Source organism: Symphodus melops (genome assembly GCF_947650265.1).
Source record: "Symphodus melops genome assembly, chromosome: 15".
Taxonomy (NCBI): Eukaryota; Metazoa; Chordata; class Actinopteri; order Labriformes; family Labridae; genus Symphodus; species Symphodus melops.
Window position 1 is genome coordinate 1,910,360 of NC_136705.1, and position 14,563 is coordinate 1,924,922.

At 45.7% G+C, this 14,563-nt stretch overlaps 1 protein-coding gene across 1 annotated transcript in view; it reads left to right on the plus strand.

Moving 5' to 3' along the window:
* Positions 1-6,914: 6,914 nt before the first annotated feature.
* The window catches only part of LOC306835650 (phosphofurin acidic cluster sorting protein 2), a gene marked incomplete at its 5' end in the record, with an annotated part of 29,252 nt that continues 21,603 nt past the window's right edge, over positions 6,915-14,563 (plus strand). The window contains 2 exons of the mRNA XM_079362316.1: positions 6,915-7,114; positions 8,829-8,901. Of these exons, the coding sequence (XP_079218442.1) occupies positions 6,915-7,114; positions 8,829-8,901 (273 nt within the window). The remainder of the gene's footprint in view (positions 7,115-8,828; positions 8,902-14,563) is intronic.

Genomic DNA, 14,563 nt, shown 5'->3' on the forward strand with positions numbered 1-14,563 from the left:
AGGGATTTTATAGTTAACACAACGAGAATGTCTGCAAGAAAAAACCATCTGCATGTCAGAAAAACTAATCCTTTTCTACTTTCTACTTCCACTGCACGTGCACTTCAGGTCTTTCTCTTACAGTGTTATCCAGGTAACATTTTTCATAATCGAGAGGTATGATGGGATGGAGGCAGATGTGGATTCTGCCTCCTGAGATCTTTAGTCAGATAAACAGTCTGAGCTGCATGTATTGTAGGACGCCCACACGCACACTGTATTAATACTCATCTGCAGCGTAGAGCCGCTCAGCTCCTCAGGGGTCAGCATATGGCTGCACATAATTTCTTCTGAGCCTCAAGTGGCCCTAAACGATTTTATTATTGTGTCAATATGGTCCAGATTCTGCTGCATGTAGAGAACAACTGCATTATAACAGTGAATGTGTAGATAATGCAAATACCTTCATAGGCTTTCTCTGCAAGAACAATAACCACATTATGCACGTTTGATTCATCATCCTAGAGTTTCAAAGTTGCAGAAAAACAAACAGCAAAAGCCTTAATTTATTCATGAAGCAGAGAAAACAGATATATCTGGTGACAATGAAAAAGAACTGGTGAGATTTGTGCTACTTTTAGCCAAAAAAAAAAAAAAAAGTTCCTCCAGTGTCCACTAGAGTCTGTCTCCTGCAGTGAGTCAGTCTCCATAGAGCCTCTATGTTAAAATAAACATGTTTACAGTCTGGTTATATAAACAGTTTGGGTCTCTAGCGCTCATTTCTCTCTTCAACTGTGCGGGCTGAATGTTTCTACAACTCAAAAAGTGATGTAGAATTAGGGGGCGTGGCCTCTTTAAGTGACAGGTGGGAGCTGCTAGCTGTCAGCTAGGTGTCCCCTCAGCTGATTCAGTCTCTGACCTTTGTTCTCTGGGTGTGTTTGTGCTGTTGGAGCCTTTTGGAGATTTTATCCTGTAAATATTAGACTAATAATCTGTCTCTCTCTGTGAGCTTTACTGTACTAACATGTGAGCAACGATTAGCAGCTAATCTGACAACCTGGAGTATCAAAGCAGTGTTGTTGCTAATTGTTTGTGACAACCTTAGTCCTTGCACACTATACTTGGCTTGTCAGCTCATACAGTGTCTGTCATGATTTGATTTATTTGTGTGAGTCAGGGTTGTTGTCTGTTGTCAAACAGTTTTGTTAAGCTTCCTTTCGGTCATCTAGCTCACCTACTGAGACCAGTAGGCTTCACAAGCTCTTCTGTGGTCTCATAAATAATCAACTCTGCCACCCACAGAGACATGATTCCCACGCACTAGGACTCTTAAACTTTGATAATTTAACATTTTACAACCCCTTGCTCCTCTCTTCCTCCCCCCTCGTGTCCGAACTTGCTCATTTTGTTTCCATAAAGCCGACACGACGGAGGCCCTCAAGAAGCAAGTCAAGAAGCTTTAATAGGGTGACTTCACAGTGGCTAACCCCCTTTATTAAACAATCTGTGTTCATCACATTCAATCTGAGAGTTTTGAGAAACATTTGAAGGACTAGATGCCCTTGAAGTTCATGCGTGACTCAAATCTTGAAGCCCGGGCTCAGAAAAGTGCTGCTTTGAGATTTTAATTAGCGGAGCTGTCAGAGTTTGATTGTGTGGAGGTGGCACACAAAAAGACACAAGACGAAAACAGCGGCTCAGAAAACTTTAAAAAAAAACCAATATGCTTCGGGATCATTTGCTTTGTATCAAACCTAGGACACAATGAGATGTTGTTATTCAACTGATGACGTGAGTAATAAGTGACGTTTGTTGTCCATACCTGAGAGGAGCAGCGTTCGCTCTCTGCTGCCTCGGTCTGCCAGAGAGATTGTCGGACAGCTTTTTTTTTTTTTTTTTTTTTTTTTTTTTTAAAGATTTATTTTTGGCCTTTTTGCCTTTATTGATAGGAAAGTGGATAGAGTCGGAAATGGGGAGAGAGTGGGGAGAGACATGCGGGAAAGTGGCCACAGGCCGGACGCGAACCCGGGCCGGACGCGAACCCGGGCCGCCCGCGCGAGGACCGAATCCTCGCAACATGGTACGCGCGCTGTCGCTGCCGCTGAGCTATCGGCGCCCCCGTCGGACAGCTTTAATAACAGGTAAATGCCCCGCAACCTTTCCAAGACCTCAGCGTGAGACGCCTCCTCTTCACCGAAGACCTTTCTCACTCAATATTAGGACGCAGGGAGGACGGACGCCACTGAGCAGGTGTTCTAGGTGACAAACTGACGCTTCCTTTCTTAACTTCCCTCTCCAGAATTCAATAAAGGTGAGCAAATGGTTTATTAAGTGTCAGGCTGTTGTGCCGTGGAAACATCGATGGTGTCACTGTGTCACAATATACAAACACACACACATATACACACACAGGAGGAGGAGTTCAATCATGAAGGTAGAGTGAACAAGTGGAAAGGAAGATGAGAAAACATCAGGAGGGCGAGTAACCTGTGACGTGCCGGGTCAGACTGATCTATGAAGTATGTTTTGACATTATTCAGTGAGTTTGGTGATTCTTTTTCGTATTTTACTCTCAGCCTGTTTATTGTTTTATATAGCCTGTAGTACCTGCTGAAAGTGGTTATAGGCAGTCTTAATATTGTTTTGATGTTGTATATAGCAACTTTTGTGTTTTCCAAAAAAAAGGTGAATAAATAAAATGCTCATTTATTACATGCTAGCTGAGATCGGTTTGTACAGTTCAAACTTATGAAGCTAATTTGAAGTTGGACGAGGAAAGAGACTTCTTGATTTCTTCATGTCAAGCCTGAGATGCAACTCGGGTTAGATGACTTTTCTGCAGCCGGGTAAAGCGGCAACAATGACATTGCTAACAATACATGCTAACGTTACGTCTCCGTCTGTTATGAATAAAATCTGCAGGGATGTTCAGTCTGCTTTCGCTCGCTCACTCTCTCTCTCTTCTTACCTTCATCCGTCTCCGTCCTCTTCCTCTTATCCTCGGCTGTCGTATCAAACAGTACAGAGACGGGCTAACTGGCTGCTTTGTCGCTGAAGGCTGCTGTGCGAACTCGTGTCGTGAAGATGTTCACACGTCTCACTATAAGCTGAGAGAGAGACGCCCTTTACCTGTTGAAGGTTATTGTTTTGTCTACCTTTTAAATTATAATTCTATGGTAGAAAAGTGACACAATGTTGATAATTGTGTTTATGGTCTAAGGCTGAAAAACAATCACGTGTTTAGCAAAAAAAGAATCTAAATCCTTCACTCTTGTTTTTGATCCAACATTAAGCAGTGAATGTTGGAAGACAGAGATTTTCTGTTATTTACAACAAATTAGAAAAAATGACATATTGTTAGAAGATGGGGACACCTGGTGGCCGAAGCTGGAAGTGAAACAATGGCTTCATGCAGCAGATAATGGTTGGGTTTTTTTTATTATTTTTTTTTTTATAAAAAGTAAAATCATCAGGTGACAATTTAATTTCTTGGATTTGAGACGTAACATCACAGTTTTTCTTCTTTTTTTTTTTTCAATTTCCTTTTTCACTTTAAAGAAATATTAATAAAAACCGATGTGTGGTCAGAAAAACAATGAAAGCATCTTGCAAATGGATCCTGCTCTGAGTCTGGACCAGCGCTTGAACTCTTCGGTCTGCTGTAGCTGAACGCAGGCCTGTCAGGTCCAGAGCTGATTTTACATTCTCTTGTTTCATCGAGGCGTGACTATTATAACTCTCTCTTCCCGTGTTTTAGCGTCACATTCATGAGTGGCTTACAAGTGGTCCAATAAGCTGCTGCTGAAAAAAGTCTCAAGCAGTGGGGTAGTGGTAAGTTGGTATCTGCTCCTAATACCTGCGTACGCCTTTCACAATACACCTGTGGTCTCATGGCACACCTTTCCTCATGTCCGTGTCCATCCACCAGCAGGACCCTGAGGGCTCCTGATCAGGGTCTGCTGGTTGTTCCTCCCACCAGACTTAAAACAAAGAGGGAGATTGTTCCTTTGAGGTCACAGCACCTAAACCTAAGAAACATTTGAAATATATAGATTATTGTTTTCAGGAGCCCGACATGACACCCATAAATGTATGACTGCTCTGATTGGAGCACTTAGAGGAGGTAAACATCACGCGAGAGGGCGGGGGAGGTTTTTTCCTTTAAAATCCAGAAAGATGTTTTTAATAACAACTTTGGCTGTTTAAATAAGAGCTCTTGAAAAGGTCTGTTGGGGAGGACGAGGAGGAGGAGGAGGAGGGTGTTCTCTTTCATTCATCTGTATCAGAGCCTTTTGTCTGTGTTAAAACATAAGGTTGTTCATTGGCAGCCCTGTTTGTCACGCCAAACATGCACTCAGTGTGCCCCCTAGTGGAGGGAAAAACAACGTGCAGGTAAGCTTCAACTGCCCTGCAATTATTGTAATTGTAGTTATGTTTTAAAACACAAGGTGGCGATGCACTCCACAACTTTGTCATAAATCACTGTGTATATTTTGAGACAGTAGAAGTTGCTGAACATGATAAATACCAGAGAGAACTGAGAGTCACTGCAGATAGTATTCATTTATTTTACCCCGAGAATCCTTGGAGGTGAGAAATCTCTTGTCCAACAGAGACAAGACCGAGGGAGTAACCAAACACAATCACAAACACAACATGGGGAAATCAAAAATATTTCTAAATGTGTTGAGTGAGATCAGAATTTGAGCTCTTTTTGAACATTATTCAAAGCCCGAGGTGCGATGTGTCAGCGTACAGAACCATGAACAGCAAACAAACGAGAGGATCCCGACTGGCAACCACAAGAACTAAAATAAAGGTCACAAAGGTCATCTGGAAGTTTTGGAATTTATAGCTTCATAAATTAAAAAATATAGCAGAACTGTTTTCTACAAATTGTTAATGATGTCCAACCCACGGAGTCATAAAGAGTGCAGTGGTGAGGTTAACGAGGAGATGCATAATACACACAATCAATTTTACTATTCATGTAGCAGAAGCTTTTATCCAAAGTGACAACAGAGAGTAAGAACAACATCAAGAGTCCGGGATCGAGTCTGTAAAATGGACGCAGATACAACTTGTCGCCATTATCAATCTAAGACAGAAATCTAACACGTTTTATTCTTGGCACGGAAACTAAAGCATGACATCATTTTTCAAATACTTGAAGATAGAGCGCTGATGGCCCGATGTACGGAGGGTATCGTCCTCAAAGCAGACGGCTCGGGTTCAAGTCCAAGTCCAAGTCCAAGTCCTGCAGCACCTCATATCTCTCTCTCTCTCTCTTTCTCCCCCTGATGTCTAACTTTATCCACTGTCCTATCCACTTAAAGGCTTAAAACCCCCCAAACACCCCCCCCCCCCCCAACAAGGTGCAGGAGGCCACTTTTTACCATCAGAAGTCAAAATATGGAGATCAGGCCACTGTGGTCGATGGTGAGCGCTGATTGTGCTTCTTCTTATTTAACTGCCTGTCCTTATTTTAGTCTCTTACTTGTGTTGCATTAAAATGTCTGTGTTTGCATAGATGCCCTGTTTTTGTGTAGTTTCTGTTTTAATTTTGAAAGCTGAGCAGGGTCAGGGGTCACAAATCAGCCACGGCGAGAAACCCTGTTTGCATGACCTCTACTTATTTGACACATAAAGCGCTGCTCATTGCATGCACGAGTAAGAATAAAAGAATACAAGGTTGTTTGTTAAAGTTATGTTTTAGTTTATTTTAATGATTAAAACACAGTCAGATTCAACTAAACCAGGAAGTTTCTTTTCCTTCTCGTAGTCAGTTTGAAGAGGCCACCTGTCACACACGTTACCCAACCCTCCTAAACAAGTCACGTCAAGTCAGACTTACTCGCATGCTTCATCACAGCCGGTACAGTCAGTGTTTTCCAGCACCTATGAACTGAGAAGTACGTCAGACACACCGCTACCAGGTGTTTGGATTTCACCACACACTGATGACTGACATTGAAAAATGTGGATTTAATACCCAGCCGGCCCTACCCTCTGAGGACAGCAACAAGTTTAGGATATGTTCAAGCGTTCCCTTCGGTGTGGTTATTACAATAATGTCGTAACAGCGCTGGTCACACCTCCACATTCAAACACTGATGGTAGAGGGTGCTGTGTAAATGCGTACACAGTCACAAGCCACCGACAAAGAAGCGAGCGTAACTTGGGGTTAAGTGTCTTGCCCAAAGACACGTGGTGTTGTAATCAAGAAGACTGCACTAACCAAGAGGAGACATCCCGAGACCAGAGTGCTCCAAGACTGAGACAAGGCGCTCTCTGAATGCTCCGTTTTGGTGTGTGTGTCTCTTTAAATGCAATAAGCCCCGCCCCCTGAGTTTTCCCAGTAGACTTTACTCCTCTGTAGCGTGAATAAAAATGGCAGACCTGTGCAAAAATGTTGCTCTAAGCAGGAGGTGGAGTCCATGGGCGGAGATACCAGGGGAGGGGAGGAGATTTTCTTCCCAGATTCCAACTTGTGATGTCACAAACGGAGCGTTAAGAGTTATGCAGACCACAAACAAAGAACTTTGTGGATTTATTTCACATGTTGTGGGTACATAGTCACTCAGGTTACCCAGATAAATGTTCAAAAACCCTGTACAAAGGTTTTTTTTTTACAATGTCTCCTTTAAGCAGAGATGTGCTGCCCTCTAGCGGCGGACTCACGCCCCGCCCCGCCGAGCAGCATCTCCGGTCAGCGCGAGGAGGAGTAGCCTCAGTGTAGAGAGGAGCAGGGGAGTCAGCAGGAGCTGGAGCAGCAGCAGGAGGAGCAGGAGTAAGCAAGGAGCAGGAGTCAGCAGGAGGAGGAGGAGCAGGGAGTCAGCAGGAGCTGGAGCAGCAGCAGGAGGAGGAGCAGGGAGTCAGGAGCAGGAGTTCGTCCCACACTCAGCTAGTGCTGCTTCCCGGCGGAGGAGGTGATGATGGCGGCGGCTGTAGAGAGAGGAGGTGTCCGGGCCGCTTTCCTGAACCCGAGCAGCGGCGGCGGAGGACCGGTACCGACAACCCTCCCGACCGGAGGGATGGCCGGGGCTGTGGGGCTGGGCTCCGGCAGCATGCCCGTGCCCATGAACCTCTTTGCGACCTGGGAGATAGACCGATCATCCCCAAGCTGCGTGCCCAGGTAACACGAACACCACACACTGGGATTTGATGAAAACAAACCGGGGGGAACCGACGCCCCGGTTGACGGTCTGACACACATTTCAAAACAGAGCCGAATGCTAGGTGGCTAATGCTAACAGCTAACAGCTAGCGGTTAGCATCCAGTTCCTCTCATGTTTCGCGTTATAAGGTCTTAACTCTCCACACTTTGTTTATTCGTCATATTCAGTTTGACAAAATGATAAATTAAAAACTGTTTAATTCACATGCACGTCTTAGTCTCGCTTTCAAATTGTTAAATTGTGTTTTATTAACCCACCGTTCTGATAACTGGCAGCCTTTATTAAAAAAAAAAAAGTTTAGCTAACTGAAGTGTCTGTTCATCCTCTGCTCTCTGTGCTCTCATTCTTCAACCTTTATGCTTTTTAAACATTTTTATTATTAGTGTGGTGGGGGTGTTTGACGGAATGCGTGTCACCAAACAGTCTATAAATACAGAGTTCAGGGAGGGTTAGCATTCAGGACCTCAACAGTCGAGCCTCCAGGGTCCGGGTTTGATTTGTATGCAAGATTTCATCCAACTGTTGTTGTGCATAAACAGAGTGAGAGCTGCACCTCCTCTCTGTACATGGTACAAAATGACAGCCTGTAAAGCTGTGTGAAGTTATAAATAAAATATTTGACTGCAGGTTTGGATGTAATGGAGGAAAAGACTGTGTAAAGTGTCGAGCTGCATATTACAGGTGTATACAGGTCAGTGAGGATGCTGCAGGTTACAGTGGATGTTGGATAACTTTGCTTCTAGTCTCCCTTGTGCCTCATAAAGAGTGTCAACATGATCTGGTTCAAACTGTTCTTTAAACAAAACAAAACAAGAACACATAATCTGCTCAATTTATGAACAATAGAAACAAATGAAAAGTGACAAGACGGGTTTGCATGAGAGGACTGAATCCACCAAAAACTCGCTGGCAGAAAGTTGCCGATGTATTTGTTTAATCCAGGCAGTGTGCAGGAGTCAACCTGCAGTTTTTGATCATTAAATTAAAAAAAAAAGACCAAATATTGGTCTTCTGAATTCCTGTTTTTGTTGTCGTGGTATTAAAGCAGGTTTACATGTTGTCTAAATTATTACCAGAATCATATCAAGGTTTGATATTCTGCTGCTGTAACCCGAGTTGAACGTCTGACGTGATGAGACATCGATGTAGTATTCAGAAAGGACAAGAATTATGCATTTTATTTCATAATAATTACTATCATTCTAAATTATTTTCAAGCTGTTTGTTATTCTAGATTGGTCGTTGCAGGATCTTATGAAATGATGAATTCTGCTTTACGTCAAGGATGAGTCTCATTCAGACTGAAGGGAAGATTAGTGAACAGCTCCGCGGCCCACTTTAGGGTCCCGGCCCACCAGTTGAGAACCGCTGGTTTTGAGCCACTCGTGGTCGTAAACAAGTGGACGCCCTCGCCTCTCTTTGAGGAACATTTGTTGTGATCCAGCCACGAGTTGTGCAACCGTTTTGTGCTCCATGCTATGTGACGGTCCGGAGCCCCATAAATAGATTAAACACAGATCAGTGTCGATGTCGTGTTTTTTGTAGGTCATGTTGTGTTTTTTTATTCTGATAGCCGCGTGTGGTGAAACACGGACTCACGCTTACAAACACAAAGACTGGCAGTGTTGACACAGTGAGACCGTGGACTGTTCTGATTGTCTCTGTGTGCAGATGTTCTCACAGCCGTCTGCGTCTCCTCCTCCTCCTCCTTCTTGTTGCTCGCTGTGTTTCGCAGCACTGTTCAGTAACACTGAGCGTTAGTATTCATCGGCAGGGAGCAGGCGCTGCTGCTGCCACCTGACCAGAAGCCTCTCGGGAGCTGTGGGCACATTAATCAGCTTTGACCTAGATCTGCTCCACTCTATGTGAGAGAAGTGGGCTCGCGAGGGGAGGCTTTCCTCCACACTCAGTGTGTGTGTGTGTGTGTGTGTGTGTGTGTTTGCCTGCTGCCTCTTTAAGCCTGCATGAGTCTGCATGTGCCAATGGAATCAGAGCATTATGGGAAACATTGATAACTGACGCTCTGTTTGTCGGAGAATTGCTCCCGCGCTCTGCATCCTGTGCACTGCCCCTCTTTTTGTGTTCTTGTTCTATTTCTCGAAGCATGATTCCAGTTTTGTGTTGCCGCTCCGGAAAGGTCAAAAAGCTTTCCTGACCTTAATCTCGTCGCACGCTCCCAGACAAAAACTATAAGATCAGAGATGTTTGGCTGTAATGAAAGGGCTCCCGCTGCACACGATGGTAAAACCGCTGCAGCTGGCGTGTTCGGACATAGGTGTGTTAGCGTGCGTTTGATAAACTGCGTCCGTTATGGCGGCTGAAGGAGAAAGTAGGAACCACGTCTGTGCTTTTACACGATGCCACATTTATGATGCATAGATTTCCCATGTCTTCTCTGCCTCCAGACGTTGCTCCGTTTCTCTTACACGGTGCAGAATGAAAGATGGAGATGCAGGTGGATTATTTATGACGCATAGAGTAAAGGTTGATGCGGCTTTGTTCGACACAGACTGCACTGTGTGTCGATCTTCATCTGTGCACGAGTTCCAATATCTGCTTCTAATGAGTTTTCTCACTTCATGATGTCGTCCCCCCCCCCCCCCCGTGTGTTAACACCCCTCATGTTAGCCTGTTGTTAAAGGTCTTGCATGCAGCCCGGCCCTTTTTTTTGGGGGGGGGGGGGGAAACTGTGCTTTGGCATTCTTTCAGGGGCAGGGCCATTTTGGGTGCAGCTGTTTGCTCCTCCACTCGCCTTCAGCGAATGTGGCTGTCCAGATAAGTGTCTCAGTTTCACACGAGAGCGCGGCGCTCTTCGCTACGGGCCGTTTTACTGGCTATGACTGACCCCCCCCCCCCCCCCTCTGCTGTTCTTCATTAATGAGACGTTGCTTTTAAAAAGTGATCCTCCCAGGCTTGCAGCCGTTCTTCAAGTATTTTTATTCCCTGTTGAAAATCTGCTTTCTCCTCTCGGGGTCCCGCTCCACTCTGGGATGTGGGTTCTTTCTGCTCGTGACTCACCTGAGGCAAAAAGCCAATTAAAACTTTACTTTTTAGATTCTCCAACTTTCTTTGCCTTTCATTAGTTGAGTATCTCTTGACCAGAGAACATGAAGCCTCTGCACATGTGCTTCTCCCCCTCTGGTGCAGGAAGAGTTAACCCAATGTCTGCCAGATCACAACGTGTTTGTCGTCAACTTGTGCTTTTTTTCCCCATTTTTCTGCCACAAAAGTTTGCACCTGTAAAAAAAACCACTTCAGATTGTTGATTCATTTGTCGACCGTCTTCTGAAGTTTACAAAAAAAAAGTGTCTGAAGAGTTTATCCCATCCGGTCCAAGTTCATTAAAGAACAACGCTTACCTTGAAAGTTAATGGACCAGTTAGTGTCGTTCTGTGCTGATGAGCTGGCTGAGTTTCTTTTAGGTTATTTTGACTAACGTGGAGCAGTTTTGACTATTAAATCCAAGGTTAGCTCGATATCTGACACGGCTGAGCTGAACCAATAAACTCCTCTGAAGTGTTCATGTGCGTTAAATAGAAGAAGACACCTTGCATGCAGTTCTAGATTGGGAACGACGTCACAGGAAAGACGAGCTGCTGTGCGGTCGGTGTCTTTGTGCGGGCGGGCATCGGTTGAGCGAGCGTTGAGGTATTTGCAGGAATGGCACCGATGCAGAGTTCAGCATGGAGCCGTGTTTATCTGCTGACACGTGCAGGGAAAACTTCACTTGGAAGATCTTTTCCTTTAACCTTCGCTGACATGATGGCGGTTTTGCAAAAGTTTCTAAAATGTGGCGGTTTTGTTTTATTTGAGCCAATAAACAAGAAGTGTTTTCTGGACATGGAGATGTTTTTTTGGCTCGACATGTTCAGACACTCCAGATAGTTGTGCGTGTTAAAAGAGAGGTGGAGATATCTCCTGCCTTTATCTCCTCGGAGCAGAGCCTCCTGCGAGTCCCAGGACGACCTCGGCCCCCGTGAGGGGCGGGGACAGGGTCTTATCTCCGTCAGGGTCGTTTTTTTAAGGCCTGTCATCGCAGCCTTTCTGTCTTCTGTCCTAATTCTTGTGTTGTGTGTGTGTGTGTTGAGCTGTGTGTGTGTGTGTTGAGCTGTGTGTGTGTGTGTGTGTGTGTGTGTGCAAACAAAGAAGACGAAGACAAACAGAGTGCGACCTGAGCTGGAGCCGCGTCTTTGTTCGGGGTCAGTGGAGACGAGCGCGTCAGCTCGGAGTCTTGACATGTCCCTCATGCTGGCGTGTTTGCACGCAGCCATTTATTACTCGCTGAAGTTTGAGTTGCTTGCGTGCAATCTCCAGAATCCTCCCTGTCCTTAATCTCTTTTATTCATTGTCTCACTCTGCATGTTCATTTTCAACCGAAGATGAAACCTTTTAATCGGGATAGAAACAGAGGAGGCCCGTCTGCACCATAATACAAGCTTACTTTCCCCTCGACCATCTCAGGGCTGGATATTGTTTCTCCTGGCGGGGGGCCGCAGTAATCTGATTTCATAACAGGAAAAGAAGAGCGAGTAATCTGATGCTGCACACACAGACACTGTCGGCTTAATCCTCCGCTTCCTTCAGCAATCATGAGCGCGGCCCGCCGGCCGTCTCAGGCGCCCTTCAGGAGGGGTGACACAGCACTCTGTGTCCGTCTGCGTCATGTTTACAAGCCTGGTTTGTGCTGCAGCAGACACTTCAGGCAGCTCCGTTACCGTGACGTCAGAGTCAAACAGCTGCTCGGTCTCCGGCACCGGCGTGACGCGTTTATCGACGCCCCTCCTTTTCTTACTTTGACAGGTCGCTCGCTCAGAAATGATCTACTGACGTTTCCCTGTTTGCACATTCCTCACCACAAGAGCCCGAAAACCAGACCGCCGACCCAGTCTGTAATCTGGTTTTAACCAACAACCTGTTCTGTTGTGAGGGAGGGGCTGGGGTTGCATTGACACGGTGCCCCCCCCCCCTCCCGGAGCTCCACAGTGACCGGCTATGTGCTGAATGTTGAATTCCTCCCAAAAGGGAAGAAAGGTTTGTTTCCCCCTGCATGGACCTCTGAATGTGGGAAAGGCCAAATTCTTGTGTGGGTGGATACGGGGGTCTCTTCTCATGAACACGTCCAACTTCCTGATCCAGCGAGCGAGGCAGGGACAGCGTCCTCTGACACAGGGAGGATCCTGTCAAAATAAGCACAGTGGGGACAATGGCTCCCAACTCGTGTTTCTCTCTTGTTCTGTTCTTCTTATTTCCCACCTCTCCCATTCAGGCATTTCCTGAGCTGTGTGTTCCAGCAACACACACACACACACACACACACACACACACACACACACACACACACACACACACACACACACACACACACACTGAGGCCAGTATGAATGGGAGCACATGACATTTAAAAACAAGCACTAGCATGGTCTCTTTTTAAACAGACAGCAGGAACTTTTATCTGACTTACGATGTCGCTCTTTAAAGCGAATCTCGTCTTTGCTGGTTAATTTCCTGAGAAAAGGATGAACACCTGACATCACGCAGACTTTGTAATCGATAAAGGGTTTTGAAGTGTGTGTAGTCCTCGCTGTGTGGACGTGCTCAGTTAGCACTAGCCGTCTGTATTTCATGTTTTATTTTGAAAATTGACCTGACGCTCTTTTTCCTTTTCTGACTTCCTGTCCGTCTCCATCTCTTCTGTCTGGCTTGATGCGTGCCCTGTTGAGAAGAAGACTGGCGACGTATTTCAACGGAGCAGAGCGGGGTGGCAGCAAACGGCGCTGACGGACGGCGCCGAGCGCAGAGTATGTGGAGGAAATCGGAAGTTAGAGATTCTAACGTCGGCCGTCTTTAAGAATAATCGAGCCAGTTCAGAGCACGTCATCGTCTCTGCATCAAACACACCGTCTTCCTCTTTGTCCACCGTCTGAGTCTCGGTGCTTTTTTATAGGTTGAAGCTTTAGTGCGTCATGTGACGACAGCTCTGGCGTTCCTCTGGTTGATGAGTCTCATCTTTCGATGTTTTCTTCATGGATTCAGAGAAAAGCAACGTCTGCATTAAAAAGTGTGGAGTAACCTGAGCTCGGATCCATTCAGCACATTAGTCATGATGACAGATTAAACCAGGGGAATAGAAGGAGGAGGAGTCAGAAAACACCCCCACACACACACACACACACACACACACACACACACACACACACACACACACACACAGAGTAATGCACCTATTGTTTGTAATGCATTCATGCTTCCGAGGAGTTTGATCATCATTTTTTTTATCACAGTGAGGAAGAAGGCGGAGTCAGTTCTGCTGATGTTTCTTATAGCCTTCATTTATCTTTGTGGACGTCTCGTCCACTTTGCACAGAAGGAACATCCCTCAATTCCCCCGGGTCCGTGTCCGTGGCGTTACAGAGGCGAGATGGGCACAGCGCTGTGTGTGTGTGTGTGTGTGTGTGTGAGTGTGTGTGCACGTGAAGCTCCTGCTGTTTCTCTGCATCCACAATGCTGTGTGAAATCACAGATCGATATTCTGCGATATTTCTTCACTTTTGGAAGAATCACACAAAGGGTTAACTTCGAACCTGGGCTTTTCATTTCCACTGTAAGCCAAGTCTCCGGAGGCCTGAGAGCATCGAGAGAAACACGAGAGCACCTTTTCTAAGTTTAGGCGACGCTGAGGGTCTCGGTTGTTTTTTTCATCAGATCTCTCATCAGTAGAAATCGATGTGCCGGGGTGGCTGCTTTAGTTAAAGGACGTGATCCAGTCTCAGGCTCATCAGAGGCTCCACATGGACCTTTGAATGAAACGTTATTTCAACACAGAGACAGTTTATGACGTCTTCTCATTGTCTCTTTTTCAAACAGATTTTAGCAAAGATGGTGGTTCTGATGAAGAAAAGGTGCCGGCTTTCCTCAACATCCTTTTCATTTCTTTTTTTTCTTTTTTTTATCTTTGTACAGTGGAGCCCATTCATCGGGGTCTTTGTGAGGGGAAACGTCTCCGGTGATTTGTGAAGAGGCTTACATAAGCTCTGCAGCTATAAATACTTTCCCTGACATATATGCACACATGTGTCCATGCTGGCTGCTGTTTTCATTATATTTCTGCAGAGTAAAGCCGCAGATGATTAGAAGAGTCACTCTGCATGAACAGTGAGCGTAGACTTTACGCTTTCTTCTCTGAAGGTCTTTGAATTGTCCCCGTCGTCGAGTGAGACAGAGGGATTGTTTTAAACGAGGCTGAGCTGTAAATCCGAGGGGCAGACTGCAGCGTGGCGAGCGTACCAGCCTGGCACGCCGTGCACCTTAACAGGATTGAATCGCTCAGTCGTAACCCTGTCAGAGGCTCCTGGCTCTCCCAGGACTCACCTTTACCTGTTCCACTCTAATAAAGTCTTTATGAAGCC